General features: G+C 38.9%; 2 protein-coding genes across 2 annotated transcripts in view; one reads left to right on the forward strand and one right to left on the reverse strand.

Annotated features, from left to right (window-relative positions):
• Positions 1 to 4906, forward strand: part of prepl (prolyl endopeptidase like) — a 39278-nt gene extending 34372 nt beyond the window's left edge. The window contains exon 15 of the mRNA XM_062995979.1: positions 4790 to 4906. Within this exon, the coding sequence (XP_062852049.1) occupies positions 4790 to 4836 (47 nt within the window). The 3' untranslated portion in view covers positions 4837 to 4906. The remainder of the gene's footprint in view (positions 1 to 4789) is intronic.
• ppm1ba (protein phosphatase, Mg2+/Mn2+ dependent, 1Ba) lies at positions 90 to 27736 on the reverse strand. Its single transcript, XM_062995982.1, has 6 exons — positions 27324 to 27736; positions 9844 to 10688; positions 9623 to 9740; positions 6563 to 6674; positions 5019 to 5076; positions 90 to 388 (listed from the first exon to the last, which is right to left on the reverse strand). The coding sequence occupies exons 2-6, from the start codon at positions 10669 to 10671 to the stop codon at positions 359 to 361; spliced, it is 1146 nt and encodes a 381-aa protein (XP_062852052.1). The 5' UTR covers positions 10672 to 10688; positions 27324 to 27736; the 3' UTR covers positions 90 to 358.
• Between the last annotated feature and the right edge of the window lie 111 nt (positions 27737 to 27847).

Raw genomic sequence — 27847 nt, forward strand, 5'->3', positions numbered from 1 at the left:
CGTAGTCGGTTAGAAAAAGGCACCACAGCGCGTATGGGCGTACATCGCTCCAAACCAAGTTTCAACAGAAAAAAACACCAACAACCACAAAAAGGAAAAAAGCGCAAAAACTGTCTTTATTCTCAGACGTGTAATTTAATTTGATTTCTTATGCGGAAGTTCTTCTCGTTCCCTCATGTTTAGTGGAAAAAAAAGATTCACAATCCTATTAAGTGGACTGTGTTTGTCATTGTAGGTCAAATTATCACGGGTGGCCCAAAACAATCTCTGGGTTTTATAGAGCAAAAGAAACAAAAATATGAAGGGTGTCTTGTGAGCTGAAGGATCCTTTAAGGGCACAGGCTGTCGAGATGGGCAGCTACCAGGGGTCCTCCAGGTCTGCAGCATTCTACAGAGAGCAAACGGAGGGAGAGAGGGAGAGAGGGAGAGAGAGAGAGAGAGAGAGAGAGGCACCAAATTGAATTGGTCAATTTAATCCAATATCACTATTTTAATCATTAATAATTATAATAACTATACAATTATTAACATTTTCTTTTTAAAATATGTTAGTACATGGTTAAAGTTAGGTTCAAAGACTATTAGTGTTGAAAAACCAGTGATGAAAATCCTGGTCAGGGTCGCGGTGGGTCCGGCTTTTCCAGAATCACTGGGTGCAATGCACTAACACACCTTAGATATAGCCAATTATATCTATGTAGATACCCAAGCGGGCAAAAGCACAGCTGAGGATTTGAACCCTGGATCCCAGTGGTAATGGACAAGCATTACAAATAATATTACGATTACTACCATTATTAAGCATTAAGAATATTTATACACAAACTTGTCAATTATTGCTGTCACAATGTTCATTTATTAAACTACAAATTCAACGTTTTTACCACTTTTGATGCCCCAGAATACCCAGTACACACAATCTGTAAGGTTTTAAGTCTCCTTCAGTGCTCTATATGCAGTAAAAGTTCAATGCTTTTAAAAGACTTATTTACATTTACATTACATTTTCTGCATTAAGCAATAGCCTTTATCCAAAGCGACTTACAGTACAGTTACAGTATACAATCTGAGCAGCAACCTGGCAATGGTGGGGCTTGAACCAGCAACCTACTGATTACTGGTCCAGTACCTTAACCACTAACTAGGCTACGACTTCCTACCTGGATGTACAAAACAGAAAAGTAGAACTTACTAAGAAGCTAAAAAAGTCATTTTGGGTTTGCCCAGTCAGCAAGCCTTGTTCTAAACAGAGCTAAGTAGTTACTTCAGAAAAACTGAATTTAGTGTTTATTTCCTTCCCAGTTCATAAATATTCTAAATTTGGGACAATGCTAAATTGTGAATATCAATCAGCTAAACTTACACACCACTATGTATTATGAAAGTGGAAGTCTGAGAGTAGGTATTTTCTATAAATCTGTTTACTTATTACTTGAAATAGATTTACATTAGTGTTCAAAACCCCAGTTTTGTGTGCGCTTGAGAGACACAGCAGTCCGACACTCTACAACACCACTGTTTAGAGTTCTAACACACAATTTGAAATCTAAGCTGAGCCATCGACCTAACCAGGCATCCACAACTAGTTGTGTTTTAAAGAAGATCTTTCCAGTGCGATATGCCATCATAAGGACTGGTCTGGGTCTCCTTTATAATTGAGGGGACTGGGTTTGTTTGTTTATTAGGATTTTAACATCATGTTTTACACTTTGGTTACATTCATGACAGGAACGGTAGATACTCATTACACAAGATTCATCAGTTCACAAGTTTATATCGAAGGCAGTCTTGGACAATTCAGTGTCTCCAATTCACCTCACTTGCATGTTTTTGGACTGTGGGAGGAAGCCGAAGCACCCGGAGTAAACCCACGCAGACACGGGGAGAACATGAAAACTCCACACAGAAAGGACCCGGACCGAGAGGGGACTGGCTGTTAAGTCACATGGAGCTTAGCGTGGCTCTCCATTCAGGATACGACTTTGTGTGGGAACCCAAGCGGTGGTGATCCGGCTCTCCCTGATCAGATTGGGGGTTGTTCAAGCAGGAGCGGATTTACAAACGAGAATCAAAAAATAAAGGGGAAAAATCCAGAAAAAAAATAAAAATAAAATAAAAACAGTTATGTATGTGGCAAGAACAGCAAAATGTAGAAGAAATAATAAGTTTCCACATTCGTTTTAGTGTGGAATGTCTGCTTCTAATCATTTACTAAAATTTGGTCTGCAGGATTTGTTTGTATTATGCATGCAAAAGCTGCCCAAAGAATGTGCTCACAATAGCAATTTAAAATATCAAAATGTTAAAATACAAATATCAGTGTCAACAATCAGTTGAAAACAGTGAACACCTGATTAGTCTTTCCAAAGAACTCCAGGTTCACTTACTAATCTGCAATAATCTAGAATTAGCGGTAAGACTTTCAGCACCTCCAGAAAAACACAAAACATCCTAATAAAAAACCACGTCTCGATTATAATTAGTCATTAAACTTACCAAATGAAACAGGAGGGCTGCATTAATCAAAAAGCGAACACAGAATTAGAACATCTTAGTGTTTATCTTCAAATAATACTAAATATGGACTGATAGAAACACAGACTTATGAAAATGTTTAATCTGTTCAGGTGTGGGCAGGGGCAGACAAATCAAGAGCCCCAGCAATGGTGACAAGCAGACTTTGTAACAAGGCTAGCAATTTTTTTATATAGCAATATAGACTTCTGAGAAAGCTAGTGTTTCCACATCACATAAAAAAGGTCTTGCAACTGACTGGTTTTTATCGTATTAAGTGTGAACTTATAAGTCAAAATCTTACGTTGTTTGTTTGTTTATTGGGATTTTAATGCCATGTTTTACACTTTGGTTACATTCATGACAGGAACGGTAGTAATTCATTACACAAGATACATCAGTTCACAAGGTTATATCAAACACAGACGTGGACAATTTAGTGTCTCCAATTCACCTCACTTGCATGTCTTTGGACTGTGGGAAGAAACCAGAGCTCCCAATGGAAACCCACGCAGACACTGGAAGAACATGCAAACTTCACACAGAAAGGACCCGGACCGCCCCACCTAGGGATTGAACCCTGGACCTTCTTGCTGTGAGGCGACAGTGCTACCCACCATGCTGTCCCAAAATTTTACGTTGCTTCATGTGTTTCTCTGTGGACAGTGTATAGGCTTTGAAATCTGACCACTGTCTCAAGATTTGCATAGCACTAACCATCAGCTATAACTATCAAGTGCACACTTGGTGGAAACAGAAAAAAGTCTTTTGGTAATATTTTGGAGTGAGCATCTATGCAGTGTACTGTCGAAGCTGTAGGTTTTTTTGCAAACATTTAAGATATTACTCAGCTGTTTCCCTTTAAACTCTGTTGGCCTAACACATTTATTTATTTATCTGACTGATTTTGGGGTTTTTCCCCTGGATTAGGTTATGTGGTTATGTCTGCATCTGCCTGCTGTAGGTGCTCTCAACTTTCTGAAATGTATGTTCCTTGCAGATAAAGAGCTTCTTGGTACTGGTTAGAAATAATACATTTCTTTTCAAAGGTAAAATTAATTAATTTATTTATATTTGTTTTATTAGGATTTTAATGTCATGTTTTACACACGTTGATTACATTTATGACAGGACAGGTATTTACTGATTGCACACGATTAATCAGTTCAAGTTTTTTTTTTATGTCAAACACAGTCATGGACAATTTTGTATCTCCAATTCACCTCACTTGCATGTCTTTGGACTGGGAGGAAATCTGAGACACAGGGAGAACATGCAAACTCCACACAGAAAGGACCCAGACCACATAAATTAATTGATGTAAAATCAATTAATCATAAAACCCTCACAATTCTGAATGGTCAACAGTTGATGACAAATTTTAATACTGGTGCTTTTTCACTTAAACATGCTGTTGCAGTGGATCCCAAAAGCAGGTTACAGATTGTTGTGAGATTGTTCATTAAAATAAAAGAAACTTTTATTTAATTGTTAAATTTCAACATTTTCTTACTAAACTGCTGTGGTACGAAAGCATACAGAAAGGATGAGATAGATACACAACAAATCAAACACAAGCATAGTACACTCTGACCACAGTTAAGTACCACCTGACTACTAATCAGGTTACAGAATAATCCAGACCTGGTAAGGAAAGACAGACCCCAAAGACTTTCCAAGAAAGCAGAATACTTTCAGCTTTTAAAAGGATCATTTCTTGTTGAAGCTCATTCGCTTATCATCAAACACAGTTTTGGAAAAAAAAAAAGAAAAACCACAGGCATGCCACACACACAGTCTAACAACTGCAAGGTGTTTGTAACAGCCTTTTACAAGATTTTGTTTATTAGGATTTTAACGTCATGTTTTACACTTTGGTTACATTCATGACAGACACGGTAGTTACTCATTACACAAGATTCATCAGTTCACAAGGTTATATCAAGCACAGTCATGGGCAATTTAGTGTCTCCAGTTCGCCTCACTGGCATGTCTTTGGACTGTGGGAGGAAACCCACGCAGACATGGGGAGAACATGCAAACTCCACACAGAAAGGACCCGGACCGCCCCACCTGGGGATCAAACCCAGGACCTTCTTGCTGTGAGGCGACAGTGCTACCCACTTAGCCACCGTGCCGCCCCTTTTACAAGAGCTTTTTCCTGTTAAGTCTCCAAATGCCTAGTGTGTGTGTGTGTGTGTGTGTGTGTGTGTGTGTGTGTGTGTGTGTGTGTGTGTGTGTGTGAGATGATCTCAGCGTTTGTGCTTTGTTGCAGTTGCCCAGCGGGATGAGCTCACTGCAGCTGTGAGGCATGTGTGCTGAGTGAGTGACCGAGCAGGACAGGGACCGCAGCACAAGGTCTCACGGTGACACGACTAAAATAAACAGGAAGTGCTGGGGAGCGACTGCCACACGACATGCAGTCGCCTAACGGAGCATGTGCAAGGTACAGTTTGACTGAACACATTGAAGAGATTTACAAATTGTTGAAAGTGAACACTCACCCCATCGTCCTCTCTTTGGGGGTTGAGCCGGTTATACACAGCCTCGATAACACTGTGTCTGCGATGAGGAAACACACAAAACAAACACATTGTACCAGGTCAAAATTAAATTCAACTGAGGGAGATTGACAAATTAAAAGAAACTCATAAAATGGTCAACTATTAAGAACTGATTCCAGAAAAACACACAGAAACAAACACATTGTGCCTGGTAAAATGTAGCACACTTTAAACTACTGGTAAAAATTAAAAATTGCTAATAGAACAACTTTTATCCTTCTTTTACGTCCTGAACAATTTGTGGTTTAATTTTGAATTGTAAGAGGAAAATATTCTGATTTAAACGATAAAAGAACTGTTGTTTTTTTCTCTTTTTCTCTCTAGTTCTGGAGGAACACAGCACAGCATCCATGATTTAACGTAGTAGTGTCTGTAGGGCTCTTTACCTAAACCAGGGCTTATAAAATCATTGTCAGACATATGAGAATATTAAAAAATATACTGTCTTGTTTTATGACACCCAGTGCAAGATCATGTTTACTTAGTGGAGCGTTATACAATAAGATTCTTTAATGACAGACTTGCAAATACACAGTCACGTCAATCAAACAAATACAATCAATCAAAAACATTAACATAATAGTCGGAATGGAACTCCTAGAACAATCAGTGCCTTGTTTTACATTTACATTTTCTGCATTTAGCAGATGCTTTTATCCAAAGCGACTTACAGTTGTGACAGTATACAATCTAAGCAATTGAGGGTTAAGGGCCTTGCTCAAAGGCCCAACAGTGGCAACCTGGCAGTGGTGGGACTTTAACCGGCAACCTTCTGATTACTGGTCCAGTACCTTAACCACTAGGCTACAGCTGTCCTTGTGGCACTGATTGTGGCTGGGTAAAAAAAAAAAAAAACATCATGAATAAAACATTCTCTAAAAAAAAACATAGTATAAAGGGTCGGACCAACCTGTGTATGTTAGTATTACTAACTAATGATAGAATTTAAGTCAGTTTTTGGAATAATAGCTTGTTAAATCAATACTATTTTGTCAGTCACAGTGTTGCATACATGAGTTTTGACACAATGAAAGATGAGCTGGCAAACCACTTCACTTTTTAAACCAGGTTTTTCTTTGCGAATCAAAGCCCAACCCAATGAGGATGCTGTGACCAGGACTAAAGAGGCTTTGCAATGGTCAAAAATTTATCTCCATCTCTATTGTAAGCCAGGTCTGTTTAGACAACACCAAAATATTGCTGCTCAAAAGGTTGTCAGTTATTAGGTCTTAACTTTTCTCCTTCTGTAATGTAAATATATAATAAGAGTGTTACATATCACATAAATAATACAATTAATTAAAGATCAAACCCCATTGAATGTCAAGTTATTACACAAACAAAATTAAAACTGCAAAGATCACTGGATGTCAAGGCATAGCATAGAAAGTGTGCTCAAAGAAGTAAACACACACCTCAACTTTAATACTAGCGTACAGACTGTTTGTGTAGGTGAGTGTTCTGTATAAATGCATGTTGCTCACTTGCTGGCGAGGCCTCCCCCTGGTGGGAGGTTAGGGATATTCTCTGTGGCAAGGTGTCTCATGATATGTACCAGATCAGGAATGACATCCTCACCTGCTTTCTCTAAGAGTTCTGAAAGGTTAAAAAAATGAAAGCGGATTTATTTAACCACACTGATCATGACAACCATACATATTAGAACAAAACAGGAACCTTTAGAAACAGTAAGTACAGTAAGAACAAGCAAAAAGCAAAACAGCTCTACATAAATCTTTTCAAAACGGGTTTAAAGCAGCTTAGTTCAAAAATTCACTGTGTAAACTTTGTCATGGTCAACTCTCTGCCTCAGTCTTGGAAAGAGCAGGCTGAGGAGGGGGTAGAGACAATAGGGCTGGGGGACTATAGAAGAAAACACTAGAGCTTAGCTGGACTGGCCTGAGCCCAATGCCAAATAGATGTTCAGCCAGGACATTCCTCGTCGGAGTAGCAGTGCTGACGACTCCCTACGGCCCTCTCAGCGCCCAGCCAAACATTACTGCAATGTTACTCCAATCCTGGCCTAACACTCAGAGCCGTGATTTTACATACCCGCAAAACTGCACTAAACTCGCATCCGCTCGGCAAAATATGTGCAGTATACAAAAAAACAAAAAGAGAAGAATAAAAGAAGGACGATGAAAAAAAAATAAAAAATCATCAGCCTATTGACATAAGTAAAGACAGGAGTAAGAAAACATTCTACATACCTGTTTAGGCTTATGAGATACTACGGTTTGATAATCTACCAGTAGCCTAAGTTTTATTTATGAATTAGCACGAAACAAGAGTAGTGATTGTTGCTTTAATATAAAGCTTATACACTGATGAGCCAAAACATTAGGACAACCTGCAAAATGTGTATGGCAAGCCTAATTCCTAACAAATGTGCATGTGATACTCAGGCATAAATTTAATTTTGGGCTGATGGTAGTTACACGTGTAATGTTGAATGCAGCAGATATAATTGGGCATAAAGATATAATTTACTTTAATAAGGACAAGAACGGACAAGCCACCAACTGGTACTGACCGGCAGAAGAGCTACTGTGGCACGTCCTGAGACAGCATTAAACCCCTCTATGCATGTGGTAACATAGTCACAGGCCAGTTATAGCTCCCATGCTAACTCCTGTCCACTGTCAAAAGCACCTACAATGGGCATGAAGACCCTGGAGCAATGGAAGACTAGTCAACTAGGGTGACAAATTCTTGATCTTTTCCCCAAGGTTATGTGGGTGGCTGGGCACCTGGATGCATTGTAGGATAATCCAGCTCGCAACATAATGAAGTCAGAGAAACTGCTGGTAATATCCTGGTGCCAGACACCACAGAATTTCTACAGATGTGTTGTGAAGTTTATGTCTAAATGAATTACTGCTGTTTGACCGCATATTTGGTGTGTGTGTGGTCCTAACGTTTTTACTTAACAGTGTATAAACCACAAATACATTAACAAATTATAACTGTGGTAAACATCAATAAGATTTTTGCCCTTGCGCAGTAATGCTTATCATTACAGATTTATTATCTTTACACTTAGTTGGTGTGCGTTTTATGATGTTAATACATAAGCAAGTAAGTACCCGATCAAGAATGTAATTACTGTTGCTACACAAACCGAATTGTCAGCTGGAAGTTTATCAGCAAAAAAAAGATATTAAATATTACAGTCCAGTCAATGAGAACAAGCTCACTCTACCACTTCATAAAAAGAATACATTTAGCTATAAAATACTTTCCATTTAAAACACTATTACTTAAATATTATCAAATGCAAATAAAACAAAAAATGTTTGTTTGTTTATTAGGATTTTTAACGTCATGTTTAACACTTTTGGTTACATTCATGACAGGAACGGTAGATACTCGTTACACAAGATTCATCAGTTCACAAGGTTATATCGAACACAGTCTTGGACAATTTAGTGTCTCCAATTCACCTCACTTGCATGTCTTTGGATTGCAGACACGGGGAGAACATGCAAACTCCACACAGAAAGGACCCGGACCTTCTTGCTGTGAGGCGACAGTGCTACCCACTTAGCCACCGTGCCGCCCAAAAAAAAAGTATCTTTACTGACTAATCCAGCAAACTACAAACAGCGCTGACATAGCAAAACATTTAAAAAGGTTCAGCCAAACATTCCAGTGCTTGCTGCTTTAGTGTGGTTTTTAATTAAGCACCTTGTGTGAACATGTTTTATTCCTTGTAAAACACCAACAGTGCAGATATGAAACTCTGAAATCTGTTTTTAATATTTGTAACCTGATGGCTCAGCTTGGAATTAGGCAATTTAGTTTTTGCCATGTATGCCTCAGTTAGCTCAGTCCTTTCTTTTTTATCTTGCAGCTGAGTCTAAGAAATCTTAAAAAATGCAAAGAATTAAACATAATTGAAAAAATTTATGCCCTACTAAATTCACAGGGTAATTTGCCTAATTACATGGAAAGAAAAGTGCCACATTTCATGGCAGTCCCTAAATAACATACATAAATTGAATGATAGAATAAATAGAAGCTACAATACACAGCAAAGCCTACCGTAATAGACCAGAATTCTCATGTGTTTTGTATTCAGTGTAATCCAGCGTTTTGTATCACCACTTTGTGCTTAACATTACTAAATACCATTGTGATCTTCCCTTCAAAACTAACTGCAACTCTAAGGCAATTTATTTCTTTATTAGGATTTTAACGTCATGTTTTACACAAGTTTAATGTCAAACACAGTCATGGACAATTTTGTATTTCCAATTTACCTCACTTGCATGTTTTTGGACTGTGGGAGGAAACTGGAGCTCCCAGAGAAACCCCAGACACGGGGAGAACATTCAAACTCCACACAGAAAGGACCAGGAACGCTCCACCTGGGGATCGAACCCAGGACCTTCTTTCTGTGAGGAGACAGTGCTACCCACTAAGCCACCAGAATCAAGAACCATTACAAATACATAGTCCAAACAAAAACCCAATATGGGCTACAGCTACACAATAGTATGTTAGTGTATCAATCAGCTAGCAAAAAGGAAATTCTCGCTCACCCTCCACACGTGACTCAAGGAACTTGTCCAACTCTGCATCTTTCTTTAATGCTTCTTCTGACAATTTGGGTGCATTTGGTAAGCACAGTAGCACGACACTCATGTTGTCTCGACTACCCTGTATGCAGAGAAAAAGAGAATTGAAAAAACAGTGACATGTCCTGTAAGGTTTTCTATAAAAGAACCATTTTTCCCAACACCAGGGGAAAATAATTCATTACCTTATGCAGGCATGTGTCCACCACCTCGTTACACACTTTCTCCAAGTCCTCTGACACTTCCAGCCTGGAGCGCACAAAGGTGCACAGCTCCTCGTTGCTCATCACGTCCCAGATGCCATCGCAAGCCAGAATCACAAACTCATCCTCATCGGGCAGACGAGCAATCTCAAACACCTCAGGCTCAGGTGATACCAGCTGCTCGGTGGGGCCCTTGCCTTCCACACACTTGTAGTCAAAGTCGCCAAGGGCGCGCGATACAGCCAGTGAGCCGTTGACACGCTGAATCATGACCGAGCCGCCTGCGTTCTGGATGCGCTCCTTCTCACGTGGGTCGCAAGGCTTGTGGTCAAGAGTGGAGAAGCGTACGCGTGCGTCCCGGCACAATAACGCGCGCGAGTCGCCGCAGTTGATAAAGTACATGTGTTCTGGTGAAAGTAGCACGGCTACTGCTGTGGAGCCGCTGCGGTCGAGACCGTTGCGTGGGTCGGTGAAGCCACGCATGTGCTCGTCGATGCGCAGAAAGCCGGCACGCACGCCACTCTTTACTGCCTCTACACTGCGGCTCAGCTCACCGGCGGGTGCTGCTGCAACAATGTGCTCAAGCAGGTGCTTGGAACAGTAATTGGCCACTCGTGAACCGGCATGTCCGTCATACACGGCGAAGAAGGACCAGTCGTCGAGGCCGTGTGGCAGGCCGACGGTGGCTGTGTGGGCATCCTCCATCTCCACACGCCACCCCTGCATGCTGCTCAACCCGTAGCGCAGGCCATTGCCCTCACCATGCGCGTTGTGCTTCTCTGTCTTGGGTTTGTCCAGGAACGCCCCCATAGCTCATACACCACCGGCTAAAGCACAGAAAGGATTAAAAGATTAACAGTAGGATAATGCATTAGCATACATATATACTAGAGATGTACCGATCGGGGTTTTTGGCACAGATTCCGATCTCCTTTCAGGGATATCGGCCGATAGCCGATTCCGATAAGGGGGCGTTGCAAATTTAGCATTAAATAAAGTACATCAAACAACAACATCAGACATATTTCATTAGTCTAACTGAGCACACACACACACACGCAGGTTTAATGTTATCCAGTTCAGTCTGAAAAAACCTTAAAAAGAGCCTCACAGTGAAGATAAACCGGAGCAGCGCGTGTGCGTGTGTGTGTGTGTGTGTTTGTGCCTTTAAGAGAAATGATCTGTTCACTGTGATTCACGAGTCGATTCATTTTATGCGAAGCGTAAGTTTCTCTTCTCAGTCATCTCTCCGTGTTTACTGTTATTAATTAATGTCGTGGTTTTAAATAAACACCAGCTACTACAGAACATTGTGTGACTCTCTTACATTAAAAAGCTCAATTAAAAAGCTTAATTAAACTGCTATTACCACAGATCTGTAACCGAGTCAGACTCGTTCCGTCTAAGGAGCTAAAAGTTTTCTGATGATCCTAAAAGTTCAGCAGATGATACTGAACTAACGAATTTGGTAATGAATAAACTTTTGCCTCGGATTGGCTCTGTAACGTTTTCTGTTCTCATCTACATCACAAGTAAGAACCGCTTACGATTTACCAAAGTGAACCAGGAGTTTATATAACGTGCTGATAGAATCGACTCAGATGTGACCGTGTTGAATTATCTTTTTAAAGTAAATATTACAATCAGCAAAATTGCATCGTATGTATGATGCACAACGTTAATGATGTTATTTTAGGTCATGAAGAGCTTTCACGATGGTTTCTGTACGATTGTTGACGAATTTTGATGCGATGGTTGGTGCTTTGTAGCTCAAAGTCTGGATCAATCCACTGAGCTGTTAACTTAACGTGATCTTTTATATATCACACGATCGGATCGGCTACATTTAGGAAATATCGGCCGATCGCCGATAGCATATTTTGATTAAGAATCGGCCGATACCGATTCATAGCCGATCGATCGTTCCATATCTAATATATACTGTACAAAGATAAATAAGATCACTGGGTGGTGTTTACATATTGTTTGAGGTTATTTAGATACAAACCAAAGACACAAGTGTTTAAGGTGTGTTGCAACCATGGCCAAAACTGTCACAAAATCTGAGTGAGAACATTTCATTGCACCAAAACGGCAATGGTTATACGAAATTTGTCCAAGATCCTGAACATTCCTAGACACACCATCAAGAGTACTGCCCAAAAGTTCCAAACTCATGTATGTAGCAGCAAATCTGCCTGGCCTTGGGTGAAAGCCCAAATTTTCATCAAGAGGCCTTAGCAATCTTATCAGGGCACATGCACCTCATTTATCAGGTTGACCTGTTGAAAGCTGGGAAAATGTGTCAGTGGCAACCACAACCATAACCATGACAGAGAAGCACAGGAAGGGTCGACTGGAATACACCAGACGAATTTGGACCTTAAACGTATCTCTGGTTGGTGTTTATACAACACATCTCAGCTGAAGCAAATTTAGGAGGGGTTATAAAATTTCCAATAGTTTAATCATGTTGTATCCCAACTTTAGGTCATAGAGACTAACAGTAAGTTTTAATATGAGTAATATTATTAGTAATACTATTAGTATTAACAAAAACACATAATTCATTTTCTTTGTTTATTTGCTGCATCATTCAACACCCAACGACTTCTGCATCACAGCAAATTCACAGGCAACGTGCTTAAAAATAAACTTAAAAACAGTATATCCAATCACATAATTCAGGTCAGTATTGGCCCTAATACTAATTGCAAATTATAATATTGCTAGTCAGTATATCATAATAAAGAGAATAAAATACACATAAAAGAAATTGTGAAAGACTAACATAAGTATATTAGCCAGTCTTTGAGCTGCCTCAAGTTTTCATTACAAGTGTGCCCATGCTTAAGGTGAAACTCTTGGTTTTACTCTTGTAATTAAACAGAAAATTAACCAAACCACACGTGTAGACATTAAAATAACTAAATACATTTGGCAGCATTAAACAGGCGATTTACAAGTTCAGGTTTTTCAAAAACATAGCTTTTACCTAGCATAGTATTTTAAGCAGACACAATGTTTACGACATCAATGCTAAATTTAACGATTAATGTACTTGCCAACACCTGTGGCTGAGGTTTGGACTTGTCAAAACAATGAGCTTATGTTGGAGAAGGAAAATCTTCCATCTGAAGGATTTAGGCCTGGGAAACTGGGGAACATTTGGAACTGGTTATCTCCCAAGCTCCAGAGTCTACTACTCAAGAAATGTTAGATGATGCATACAGAATGACAGTGAATACTTTGATGGTGAATGTATATCAAAACATTTTGATATTTGTGAAATTCATTTCAGACTTTATATATAAAGATTAGACCAGCTTTCCAACAGTGTGTGTTCTATTAACACTAAACTCAAAAGCTCTGAGTGAAACAAACATGTTGAGGTTCTTGGCTCTAAAAAACTGAGAGGTTGTACTTCAAAAGATCAACACACTATAAGCCTGACCATCCTAGAGCCTCTGCAGAGCTGCTCTGTCTTTGAAAAGGTGTTAAACAAAACCACACTGCTCACAAAAAGACCACCACTGGTTTAATCGTCTTTAAAAGAAAAAAGGAACATCTCATTCAATATTTTACCACCTTACTGACATCTGCTGAATTCCTGGCTACATTTTTTAAATATGATTTCTTTGAAATCAGCTTTTAAAGAAAGCTCATTGTGAAGCCAAAATTGCTTTGGATTTTTTTTGTCAACCCATAATTTCTTTTTAAAACCAAATTAGTGTCATCATATCTGACATTCACTCCAGGATTTTTTCCATTAACTTAAAGCAGCGACAGTAGAACGCATTGAATTTAGCAGATGCTCTTAAAAAGTGCTCTTAGTAAACTTTTTCTTATTCTAGTACTAACTGAGTGACAGTCTGAGAATAAAGTCTGCTGAAATCCTGGTGAGAAAATGCTTTCTGAGGTACTGTTGCTCACCATTATAGTACTCAAAACCTTCATTATATACACAGTGAAATTAAAACTTATGACAGTAGATTAAGCCACAGACGAATAAAAAGTCCCAGTCATACAAAAAAAAAAAACATGCAGTGATATACTGTGCAACAGTCAGAATCTTAAAAAAGAAAGCATGCCGTTTAGGTGGTGCAGCGGTAAAAAAACGCTAGCACACCAGAGCTGGGATTTCTTATACATCGTAACGAATCTCAGCTCTGCCATCCGGCTGAGCGGCTATATGAACAACGTTTGTCTGGGAAGCCAAAGGAATAATGCTGATCAGGGTGTGGCTCTCCTTGCACAAGACTGATGGCATATGAACTCGCCTCGTGCAGGTAAAAAGATGCAGTCGACTACTGCTCATGTGTGGGGTTCAGCACCAGTAGAGAAGAAGCATAAAGCAATTGGGTAAAAATTAGACGCGCTTAAAAAAAAAAAAAAAAAAAAAAAAAAAAAAAAAAAAAAAAAAAAAAAAAGTAGAAAGAAGGAGAAAATGCATTAAAAAAAATAGCATGATACAAATTTTTTGTCATAATGTCTGGCCCTAGTATGTCATATGTAAATTTGACAATTAAAAGCCTTCTCTGTAGTAGATTTAAAACGTTTGCAAATTGTGCTATGTAATAAGTTTTATGGCTACATTAACAGATGAATTATTTGGCCAAGGTAGGAAAGTGTGAAAGGAAGTCAAAGGCTTTAGGCTAGAGATGGAACGATCGATCGGCTATGAATCGGTATCGGCCGATTCAAAATATGCTATCGGCGATCGGTCGATATTTCCTAAAAGTAGCCGATCCGATCGTGTGATATATAAAGATCACGTTAAGTTAACAGCTCAGTGGATTGATCCAGACTTTGAGCTACGAAGCACCAACCATCGCATCAAAATTCGTCAACAATCGTACAGAAACCACGGTGAAAGCTCTTCATGACCTAAAATAACATCATTAACGTTGTGCATCATACATACGATGCAATTTTGCTGATTGTAATATTTACTTTAAAAAGATAATTCAACCCGGTCACATCTGAGTCGATTCTATCAGCACGTTATATAAACTCCTGGTTCACTTTGGTAAATTGTAAGCGGTTCTTACTTGTGATGTAGATGAGAACAGAAAACGTTACAGAGCCAATCAGAGGCAAAAGTTTATTCATTAGCAAATTCGTTAGTTCAGGATCATCTGCTGAACTTTTAGGATCATCCTTAGACGGGAACAAGCTCCTTAGACGGAACGAGTCTGACTCGGTTACAGATCTGTGGTAATAGCAGTTTAATTAAGCTTTTTAATTGAGCTTTTTAATGTAAGAGAGTCACACAAAATGTTCTGTAGTAGCTGGTGTTTATTTAAAACCACGACATATAATTAATAACAGTAAACACGGAGAGATGACTGAGAAGAGAAACTTACGCTTCGCGAAAAATGAATCGACTCGTGAATCACTTTAAGCGATACAGTGAACAGATCATTTCTCTTAAAGGCACAAACACACACACACACGCACACGCGCTGCTCCGGTTTATCTTCACTGTGAGGCTCTTTTTAAGGTTTTTTCAGACTGAACTGGATAACATTAAACCTGCGTGTGTGTGTGCTCAGTTAGACTAATGAAATATGTCTCCTGTGGGTAAAAAAATAATTGTTTGATGTACTTTATTTACTGCTAAATTTGCAACACCCCCCCATCGGAATCGGCTATCGGCCGATATCCCTGAAAGGAGATCGGAATCGGTGCCAAAAACCCAGATCGGTACATCTTTACTTTAGGCACAACAACGCAGTGCCAAACCACAGCAAAACTTGTGTCCACACAGTTTGTAGTTGCCAGTACGTAAATTCTGTGAAATTAAACTAACACCTTTCAGGGTTTGTGGCCACAGATGTTATGCCAAACTTTTTGAATGGTTAACCACACTTGTATTGCCAGTGTAATCTCTAGCTCTGGACACCCTTGAATGAGAAACGGTAAGGACTCAAGTTTTGTCCTTGCTCTAGCTCAGCAGTCTACAGTCCAGTCATCTGGCATGTGATGTCACAAGGCCTGTCTGAGCATCTGCATCTCACACCCACTAAACTATAAATAACCCCATCTAGGATTACACATCACCACCATTCCATGCTGTGAGCCCTTTAGCTATATATTTAGCATTCAAACTCTTGCCTTTCATTAAAGGAAACTGTATTTCCTCTACACAACATCCACGGTCCTAACCCGAGACCTAATACAATCAAAATTTAAGAAACTAAACAAACAAAAAAAATAAATAAATAATGTGCAAACTTTAATGTGTCTTCCATGTCATGAAGACATAATCCACTGAAATCTAAAATTATGTTAAGCATTATAACAAGGTGGGGTGAACCACACACCTGTGTCCTGACTCTAGAATTAGCAGACTTTGATCATGCTGCTCAATTAGCATCACAGTACACTAAAAAGGACAGCCAATAATGACTGATTGGTCACGAATGCATGTGGAGTCACAAAGGGCTTCTTGCGTTGAAGCAAAAGACAAACAGCAACGAAATATATTCAGTGCAGACAGGAAGTGTAACAAACCTTTGAAGGTCCCTTTTAATGACAGAGCCTATTCAATGGGGAAAAGGCTAATTTATACAGTACTTGGCCAACCCAGGCTCATTCTAATAAATCAGAATCAGCTCTATTAATCCTGATCTATTTGTGCTCTGTTTGCACTGATGTGTGGTATAAAGTAATGCTAGTAGCATAAAATGAACACCAGTAAAACATCAATATGTTAGCTTTGTCAGTCTGCGATGCCAGTGGTTTACAAGGCAATAATTTCAAAATATCACATAGTAGAGGCTTTCAGATTTTTCACTAAGGGACAAAAGTTTTCAGGCATCTGGCCATGAGTTTGTTAGACATCCCATTTCAAAAACAACTGGTACTAAAATAGAGTGACCGATATGTGATCTCTTCTGAAAAAATTTCTCATGGGACTTAGAAGTATGTCTCTGGAAATTTGTGCCCATTCATTCTGATGTTTGTCAAGTAAGCCTCAACTGATGTTCCAGTGAGGCTGATGTCAGGGCTCTGTGTAGGTCACTAGAGTTGCTGAAAAGTTGAAAGCATATAATAAATACAGTTCAATTTCAAAACAGATCAACTTATATAGTGCCTTTACAACAATAAAATGTGGACACAGTTTGCTCCAATATAAATCCATACTTCACCAGCTAGTTAGCTAACTAGTAATGTAGCTTTGTGACGTTAGACAAAGTTCAGCCACAGGAGGTAAATGTTCATTCAAACGTTAGGTAACGTGTTGCATCGTAACCTACCATGTAGCTTAAGTGGTTGGTATTAACCATGTTGTTGGTCAGCCATATTGATCTGGTGGTTAGTTTTGTGTGTGTGTGTGTGTGTGTGTGTGTGTGTGTGTGCGACAACGTGTAGCCACCATCAAGGAATAAAATGCCACTGAAAATCAAATGAATGTCACATCTGCAAATCTTTCAAAATTCAGCTAATGAAGTTCTCTGAAGTCACAACAGGTAGACCAATTTCATAGACCAATCAGATTTCAACAGGGGTCGATGCCTGTGTAGCCCCAACCTTGGCATTTAGGGCCTTGTGATAGGGGCAATGCAAAAAAACATAAAAATCTTTTAAAACTTAAAACAGATTTAAAATACAAACAAGTGTGCCACTGTGCATCAGTGAACTTATATGTAGTATGTCCATGTAATTACACTACATTTTTGGACAATCACTCCCTTGATCAAGCCAGACCTTTACGATATTACATAAGGTTTTCTTTGTATTGTTGATGGGATGATATTAAAAAAAAAAACAGACTTGATCTTGTTTCCATGACTTCATAGCTGCAATTGAGCTTGGGTGTAGGCTCACTGGAACGGTGTGCACTAGCTGGGACTAAAGCTGAATTGCTAAAAAAAGAAGGCATCTTATTACTTCCACACAGTTCACACAGTTAGGGGTGGGAACTTTATTATCACTTCTCTATGCATGCTAATGTCTTATCATAGTGGTAGCTTGCACTAGCCTTTCTGATTTAAGCATGCAAGAAAAAAGGCCCTGGTGTTTGGTAGAAAGTACACAGCTTTCTATTTGAATGGCTGATTAGCCACGCTCTGCTGTGTGGACCTACGTATGTGTGAGTGCTACCAATTTTTCATCTGTATTAAAAACAGTTTAATCGTAGGACCATACATATTAAAATGGAAAAAATACTCTATTGGTACACCTCTACTTAATATACTCAATTTAATAAGACAAGTAAACACTCATTTAAATGAAAAAGAACAGGTTGAGGATTGTGGGCAAGAAAACTGGACCAGTACAAAAGCTGCCTATTATTTTTCCCATCCAGAGACCCTATATTATTATTGACAATCTACTACACACATTTAACAACATTTTAGTGTCACAAAAAAAACTAGAATATTTAGACAGCATAACCGACTTTAACATGAGATTTTTTTCCAAGCAGCCTTTTGCCAGCAAATTTCTGACATCCTGCAATCCACCATTATATCCGCCTATATGCAAGATCTGCGTCTTATCAGATGCTGAAAATGAAGTGTAAACCAGACAACAAACCAATGCTAATGCTATAAATAGCTCTTAATCGTTTCCAGCAACGGCTCGAACACACGGTGAGTCATTTTACAGCGAAATGAAAACAAGATTACCTGCTTTTATGTTGTCATGCATCCAGGCAATCTGCTGCTCTAACAAGATCTCAACATTCCACTAATGTAACAGAACAGGCCTACATAGTGTTGAGATGTACGCCACTGCAATGATGTAACCACTGGACCGCTGTCACATGCTCTGTTTCCATGGCTACCATGCCTAGAGTGGCAGCTAAGAGTGGTTTCTATGGCAACAGAGCGCTTCAACAGGGCCCTCCAGTGCATCTTTGCTGTGACCGGTGCATTCTCTGGAATGGGAAGTGCGGCAGGAGATCAGGCGCATAAAGAAAAAGTACAGTGGGCCATCAAAAGCAGACCTGAAGAGCACACAGGTGAATATGTCATATAAAAAACCCATAGGGAGAGATAGCTTCAGACCTCTAGCCAAGTCCGTTTAAAGGGGACATGAAAAACCCATAGGGAGAGATGGCTTCAGACCTCTAGCCAAGTCTGTTTAAAGGGGACATGAAATACTAGATGTAAGCACAAAAATACAAGGTGGATACCCACTCCAAAAATCCTACAGTCGGTGAAACTAAATGAAAACATTTTAAAATTAGAATTATGTGTAGCACCATCTGTCCTAGTATAGCATGTGACGTTACGAAGAGGGTTGTCTTTGAAAACCTAAATTAGTTCACATTAGCTAATGTTAACTATCAGCTTTCAATAGACAACTCAATGGAAATTAAGAAAAACCAAGCCAAAAATCAAAGCAAAGGGAAGTCATGTTTGCATTGGCCCTGTATGAAGCAATGAATTTAAAAAAACTGTCTACTTTCATACTTAAGCAGAAAGCATTTCTTCATCATTGGCTGCTTTGAAACGAAAGAATCCACCAGTTAGCCAAGATTCAGGGGGTTGTAGTGAACACTTTGTACATGAGGACTGTGTGGAGTAAATGTAAACTGTCTGCATGCAGTTAACACGAACAGACTAAAAAAGGAGCCATGGTGTCTGTTTTCTTAACACGTAACATAAAATATACAAACCATAACTTGCAGCCATTTTATCAGCCAGCCAGAGAGTGTGGATATTAATGTCAACTTAACTTAGCAAAAGCAGACAAAAGTTTAATTCACACTGACATTTTAAACATTATGCTGTGCCCTTTATATGCTAAATAACAATTGTTAGCTAAGATTGGAGGGTCTCCACACAGACTTTATGTAGAAAGAACATGGACACTTCCAAGATGTCCCTCTAACAGCATCTGGTAAGTGCAGGCCAGGGTTATGTATGGGAAGATTCCCAAGCAAGTGGTCCACATTACTTCCCGACAGCAGATCAACTTGTGTTTGGCATTTCAGAGCACCAATAGCTGCTCATCTGCACAAACTTGAGTTTGTACAGTTCCTCTCCTCCTTACTGGTTCAAATGCATAAAACATTAGGCTTCTTTAAATCTCCTCAAAACACTGTTAAGTTTTGTCTTTTGCCATAATGTGTCTGAAGCAACAAGCACTTTTCTTTCAAAATTCCAACTAACCAACTGTTAAACTAACCAACTTCATGGTGTAGTCACTGACAAAACGGCATCATGGCAGCCAGCCAAAGCAAAAGCATAATTTAGTACAAAACAGAAGACTTATATATTTATATTTCATCGTTTTACATATTTTTTTTCTTAATTTGTTAGAAAAAGATGCAGACTATTGCTAGAATGGTTAAGCAACAATAAATTAAATCTTGAGCAATATCAGCAATTTCATTTTCATTCCAAATTACCTAAGGTGGGTATCAATGCAGTGGGTATCTTTTGCCAGTTTTATTTTATTTAAACTAACTTTTAAATATCACTTGCACCTACTGAATGACCCACAGGTCCACCACAACTGTTTAAACTGTCTCCAGAAGATGCAGAATGAATAAATGAATTTTGAGATACATGGGACAGGGCGCTCAGATGGCGCAGTGGCAAATTATGCTACCTCACACTAGGGTTTGAATCCCCAGCTGTGCTGGTAAATGTTTACATACAGACATGAGTGGCTATGTCTGAGGGGGTGGCCTAAACCCCAGGATGGATTGGCGTCCTATCCGGGATGTGATACTGCATTGCGCCCAGTGATTCCTGGGAAATTCTGACCCACCATGACCCTGACCAGGTGGTAAAACATGAAAATGAAATAGAATACATAAAACATGAAATCCTGTTGCATCCTATCTGTGCAATGCTGTGTGACTACTGCAGCTTGCATGCACTAGTCCAAGTCTATTTAAAACAGTCGTCTTTCATTTCTTGACACCACAAGCTCGTGTTAAACAGTAATTGTTTCCAAGCAAATGCTGGATTACATTAAAGCATCACAACATGTATTTAATTTAGATTAATCTACATACCACAAATACGCAGCTTTTTGGCAGTGTGCTTTTGTTAACATTGAGGAAAAAAGCCAAAAAAACAACAACAATATTTTAACAAAACAGCTTGATTTCACTGGTCTTTGTAGTGGAAAAGTTTTTTTTTCATGTTTTCTCTTTTACACTAACAAAATGTTGGAGGCAAATTTTAGGAACCCTTTAAAGGGATGTTTAGTTATCATACATGGTTAACCACTAGCTTTTCTGTATTTGAAATAAAGACAGACCAACACAGCAGCAATAAACAACTTTTAGAATTCTTGAATTAATGACGTTGCATTACAACCCAATTTCTGGAGAAGCTGGGATGTTTTGTAAAATGCAATAAAAAAAATCTGCTAATTCTTTGAATCTTTAACTAAAAAAGTACAAAGAAAATATTTCCAAGGTTTTCACTGACAAACTACATTGTATTTTGAACATGCAAACAAATTTAGAATTTGATGCCTGTAAAAAAGTTTGGACTGATGTCCACTGTTAAGTCAACTTTACTATAATCACAGTTTTTACCATTTGGGAACTTTGGGAACCATCTGTGTCTGATATAAAACTTCTGCTGTTCAACAGTCTGTGGTCACTGTTGTCCAATTCTCCTGTCCATTATCAGCCATACATTTTCAATACAAGATAAATCTGAACTGCAGGCAGGCCAGTCAAGTACCCAAATTCTATGTCTACAAAGCAATGCTATTTTAGTGCATGAAGAATGAGGCCTGGCATTGTGTTGCTAAAATAACCATGGCCTTCCTCGGAAATTAACTTTTTGAATTTTTATACACTGTCTCTTTCCTGTTCTTCTCCTTACATAAATCTCAAACATGGATCATCATTAAATAGACATTTTTCCAGTCATGTACTGTAAAATGTTTGTATGTCGTAGTCTATGCAAAGCATTTTTTTACTATTGTTTAGAAACTGCTACTTGTCCTTTAAGACAACTTCTACAAAGCCATCTTGACTTTGGTATTGCTGACTGGAGTTGTGTGTTATTAACTGGTCCAGAGGTTACATCATTGCTATGAAGAACATCTGTATCTGTGCAGAAGTTGCAGTTATCTCTCTCAATGAACAAATATTTTGATAGTGTGGTCATTTTTAGTCTGCCTGATTATTTTTTGGGGGTACAAATGATCCTGATGTGTCATGCACTGCACTCCTAAAAACCTTCTGTTTACCCATAACTTAAATGCCTAGGAGAATTAATTGCTTAGAAGAACTAGACACCACTTTCACAATGTTATTTAGTTTGAAATGTCTTGGCTAACAATAGAGAACGTATTAACTAAAATTACAAAGGGCAGTGGTTGTTTAGTGGTTTAAGTACTGGAGTAGTAATAGGAAGGTCGCTGGTTCAGGCCCCACCACTGCCAGGTTGCCTTGTTTTGCCAATGAGCAAGAGCCTAAAGCCTCAATGTCCTGGACTGTGTTTTTACAATTGTAATCGCTTTGCATAAAAGCTTTTGTTAAATGGATTAAATGAATTAATCATATATATAATTATATCTATATAGTGCAAATGAGAAAACACAAAAGCATAACAAAATGTAGGTTTTGGGATGCTAACAAACTAAAATAAACTTCAAAATACTGTCAGGAGGAAACCACCCCACCACGCCGATGTACCCTAGAGTTAAGGCTACTAACATCAGCACTCTGATTTAACCTTTAATGTTTGACAGCATAAAGCAATTTATCAACCATATATAAAGAACAATAAAGCGCAATGTCCAGTTTAAAGTGATGCATAACTGAAAACAGACCATTTAATTAGATAGGAAGGAGGGAATAGGATGTACTTTTAGAAAACACTGTTTAAAAATAGAAAAAAATCTGATCTTGATATATATTACTATTGGAATTCTGAGGGAGTAAGGCTGTACAGGGTCATCGCCTCGTAACAACTGCAACAGCAACTCTTTCCAACTATTTGAAAAGCCAGCATAAGCAGCATAGGGATATTTGAGAATATTCTGTTCATCACTGCATGTGACAGCTCTGAACAGAAATCTGAAGGTGTGTGCATGGTTGAGACAAAGGCTGACAATACAGTAAGGGGCAGAGGAGAGGGAAGGGTTTAAATGCATCTGTATTTTATTCAGTAAAAAATAAAAATGAAACGAGTACTAACTTCGTAGTGTTTTCACCTGGTACCTTGTACAGTGTGTGTAGCACAGTTCATGAGCTGCATCAGCTGAATTAGAGCTAGAGCTTTTGCTTGTTTGGACAATCTGTTCTAAACATGGCAGCACGTTTATAGTTTCTATTATCCATTTGTTTTTATCTACTTCACAATTTTCTAGTGTGCTACTGTAAGCCTGATTAAACAGGGGTAAAAAAGAGAACTCATTACCGACAGGAAACGGTAATTACTAATTACACAAGATTTTTCAGTTCACAAGGTTATATCAAACACAGTCATGGACAATTTTGTCTCCAATTCACCTCACTTGCATGTTTTTGGACTGTGGGAGGAAACTGGAGCACCCGGAGTAAACACGGGGACACGCAGACACGGGGAGAACATTCAAACTCCACACAGAAAGGACCCGGACCGCCCCACCTGGGGACTGAACCCAGGATCTTCTTGCTGTGAGGCGACAGTGCTACCCACTGAGCCACCCTGCCGCCCACTCATGGTCTCATGGTCATTGTGAATTTCCCCACTGTGGGACTAATAAAGGATTATCTTATCTTATCTTATCTCATAGTTGTAAAGACACTGCTGTAGCAGTGCAAGTGTCAAGATAATATGTTTTGACTCCTTTTTCCATTTTACCACCTCTTGTTGTGTTTCCAATTGGCAAAAAGTACCAGCAGGTATATACAACCCAGATAAGTGCATTAAGCCCAGGAAATAATTTAGCAAAGTTTGCATCACTAACTTGTTCATGTAATTTTATCTTAGTTTCATCAACTGCTTTATCCTGGCCGGGGTCACAACTGGTCCATTTCCGCTGGGAAACACTGGATGCAAGGTAGGAATACCCTGGGTGCCAATCCATCACAGAGGTTCGACCATCCCCCCAGACATATGCAATCATTGCTGTGTAGACGCCCAGCCACCTGAAGGCAGTTGTGGACTAGCATACAAGCACCTATCACAAAGTTGTATTAATGTTAATTAATTTATGTAAAACATTGCATATTTACCTCGTGTCTTTAACTGCCACTGATGAGTTTTAGTTAAGGTAGCAGGCTTACATACAAAAATAATTAATCCAGTGTTTAACTTGTTCTTACTAGTGTTGAATATTGCAGTATAAACCCGAATGTACTGCCTCAGTTTATTGTAAGCATGTATTGTGACAGTATTTGCCTATGGCTATGTCTTAGTGGGGCACTATAATGTTGTATGTACACACCAACTATCTTCTTGTGTCTTTTATGGTTTCAGACATGTGTACTTGTTGTCTTTCCTTGGTGTATCTAAGGCATTCTATCAGGATGTGTTTAATTGTAACCAACTTTAAGTAAGTGTGAGCTTTTGCCTACAGCCACAACTTTACTATGAATTTGGTAAATAGTACATAGTGGTGACTAGTGTACCCTGTTTTTAACCAAAGCATACACGCATCGAATGTTTTCATGTCAGTTACAGCAATCTGCAAATTAATCTTGAGTTATTCTGAGAGTGACTACCCTGTATGCCAACAAATGTTTTGGAGTCAGAGAGCAACTAAAGCAAAGCCCAACAATACAAGCTTTAACAGACATTATTCTATTGGTTTGATTCATTTCATTTTAAAAGAAGTACAATACATACTAATAAGGGGCATTATGGGATTTTAACTTCATTTTCTGTGACTGATGACTGAATTTTGATTGAATTTGTCCAAAATATTAGTTGTTTTACAAAAATATGCTGGGTCAGAAATATACATAAAGCAACTTTGATTAATAATTTGAGCATGTAAAAATATACCATTTTACTTGATGTAAGTAAGTAAGTAAGTAAGTAAATGTTATTTATAAAGCACTCTTAAAACAACTTACGTTGACCAAAGTGCTGTACATCGAATAAGCATACATAACACATGTGCTGCTTTTTAAAAAATAATGAATTGATGAGTAATCTTTTTGTGTTTTATGTTCTCTTTGTCTTATTTTTTTATTTCTCACATTGATAAAAAGACAAGCAAACTGTCACCAACTGCTTGTCTGAATGGTTAGATGTCACCCAAAAAAATACAGGACTGCCATGAATCACAATCTGATGGAACAAGACACACACTATCCACAGCAGGGATGCAAATTTTGTCAACTGTGTGTGGATGCCCAACAACACGGTTTCACCTGATACACTAATACGAGAACAACACACACTACCATGTCAGTGTCACTGCAGTGTTAAAAATGGTCCATGACTGGATTACTTGGGGTCTTATGGGGTCCCTTTTAAGAGATAAATGAAAGGCAAACGATGAAAAGTATATAAAGCAACGTATGGGCAACATTCATTAATTGTATACCCCCCAAAGTTCATCTGTGTGGTAGGTAATAATCAGCAAAAATAGGAAACAACAAAGCTTTAGACTAGCAATAGGTAAAACCAACTCTCCACTAAATGGGATGACCACCAATTTATTGCAGTGGCACCTAACAACCATAGGATGACATCAAGTGACCCACAAAAAGGACTGTAAGTAAACAGTTGATGTAAAGTGTATGAAACAAGCTCCAAGGATGGGACTGAAGTCACATAAAACTAGAAAAAAGTTCTTTTATCAGTAAGAAGCAAAGAAAAGCCTGACAGCTGTTTGCAAAAGACCATGAAGACTTCACCCAACACCTGTTTTTGTAAATGGTAAGATAAAGACCTGGGAAAGGCCTACAAGCCACAGTGTCTCACACCCACTATGAAATTTGGTGGAGGATTGAAGAAAAAAATTGGGAAAAAATTATAAAGGATGTATAAATCAAGCCACATACATGGTTATCCTGAATTTAAACTTGTTTCTATCTGCTCTGTTGTGTCCCCTCTCAAGGTGTGGATGAAGGATCCCCAGATCACGTCATGCTCCAGACCTGAACCCTATTCAAAACCTCCGTTATGTGATCAAAATAAAGATGAATGGTCACAAACCATCACAGAAAGATGAGCTGCTTACATTTTTGCATTAGGAGTGTCATAAAATTAACCACCCGTAATGTAAAATACTAATGGAAAACAGAGGTTATTTTACCAGTTATTGATTTTTCAACTCTATCAAGATAAAGCCTTAGTATTGTGTTCTCTAAAAATGAAAATGAACTTTTTTTTCTTTGCATTATTTAAGGTCTGAAAACAATGTTTTGGTTTATTTTGAACGGTTGACCTTTTCTACAAATAAATGCTCTAAATAAGTATATCTGTATTAGAAATTCAAAAGAAATTTTCACTGATCACTTTAACAGCAACACTCCTACATCTGTTTTATGTATTTGTCCACTCTGCCATCATGCCGCAATCTATGGACCCAATCACCCACTGCTGACCAGTGTAAAAAAATCTATATACGTCATATACTTTTAATGTTGTGGCAACAGTTTGGGGAATGCCCTTTTTGTGTCCCAACGTTATCATCAGCCCACTGGTGTAGAGGAAATCAAGTGGCCTGCATACAGCCCTGACTGCAGCTAAACTGAAAAATAAAAAAGCAAACTAGGTCGAATGCTGACTGAAATGGCAAAACTTCCCACACACTCTTGGCAAAACTTCCCACACACACAAAATATGGTGGCTGTTTTAGTCGGACAGAGAAAGTAACTTCATATTAACGCTAATGGCTTTGGAACAACATGTACAACAAGCCCACAGTTTGGGCATCTTAAAATGTTGTATTAATACAATATGACAATAGAGTAATTTAAAACACTCACTAATCACAGAATCACCCATACACCTGTTGTTATGTATTTGTCCACTCTGCCAGTCATGCCGCAATCTATGGACTCAATCACCCACTGCTGACCAGTGTCTATATAAAAAATCTATATACGTCACATTCTTTTAATGCCATTTTGTGTTCCAACGTTATCATCAGCCCACTGGTGTAGAAGAAATCAAATTATATCATCTATAGCAAACCAGGTCGTCTTGTCCAACGTGTCTGACCTCACAAATGCTGACTAAAATAGCACAACTTACCACACACACTCCAAAATCTGGTGGTGGTTATCTGGAGGCAACTTCATATTAACGCTAATGGTTTTGGAACAACATGTACAACAAGCTTACAGTTAGGTGTCCACATACTTTTGGCAATATAGTGTGTCTAATATAGTATGTTTGAATAGTAACCATACCGCTGGTGGTGTAGTGTTTTGATACACTATTTAGAAAGGTAGTATGCTGTTTGGGACGCAGCACAAGAGCTTTCTAGCCGTCAGGCACAGCCTGTGTCAGGTGTTATAAAACACAGCTAGCTAGCTAATGCTAGGTGCGTTTGTGGATTTGCAGGAAGATTAAACAGCGACTTACATTCTCTCAGGATGGAATTATCCTTCCACAAGGCGCCAAACAGACGACGACTCGATGTTGTTTCCGTTAAACCGCTCTCTGAACATCTACTAAGTGTGCTGATATATGCTGGTACACTCGGTTACGGCTAGCGCACGACTGCTAGCCAATAGTTAGCTAAGCTGGCTAGCAGGCTAGCCGACGCGCTTGTTTTCACACGGTTAATTCTAACTGTACTCTAAGCAAACTACTGCCCTCGTGATTAGGTTTTTTATACATATTTGGCACCAACCGCCACTTGTGTGTAGTGTGTAGTGTCGGTCAGTAAAATGCCCAATGTTACTAAATATAGAAGCTAAAGCGGGCTACCAGCTAGCTAACATACATGTTAAAGCCAGATGACGTCTTGCCCATCAGTCACGGCCAACAGTCCGCGCTAGCTACAGGGTGATGGGCGGGGCGATGGGCGTGACTTAGGGCGCTCTGGTCTCCCTCATTGGTTAAGCGCTGACGTTTGATTTGAATAGTGGTTTCGGGCTCAAGCA

This window comes from Trichomycterus rosablanca, chromosome 5, assembly GCF_030014385.1.
Source record: "Trichomycterus rosablanca isolate fTriRos1 chromosome 5, fTriRos1.hap1, whole genome shotgun sequence".
In the NCBI taxonomy this organism is placed as follows: Eukaryota; Metazoa; Chordata; class Actinopteri; order Siluriformes; family Trichomycteridae; genus Trichomycterus; species Trichomycterus rosablanca.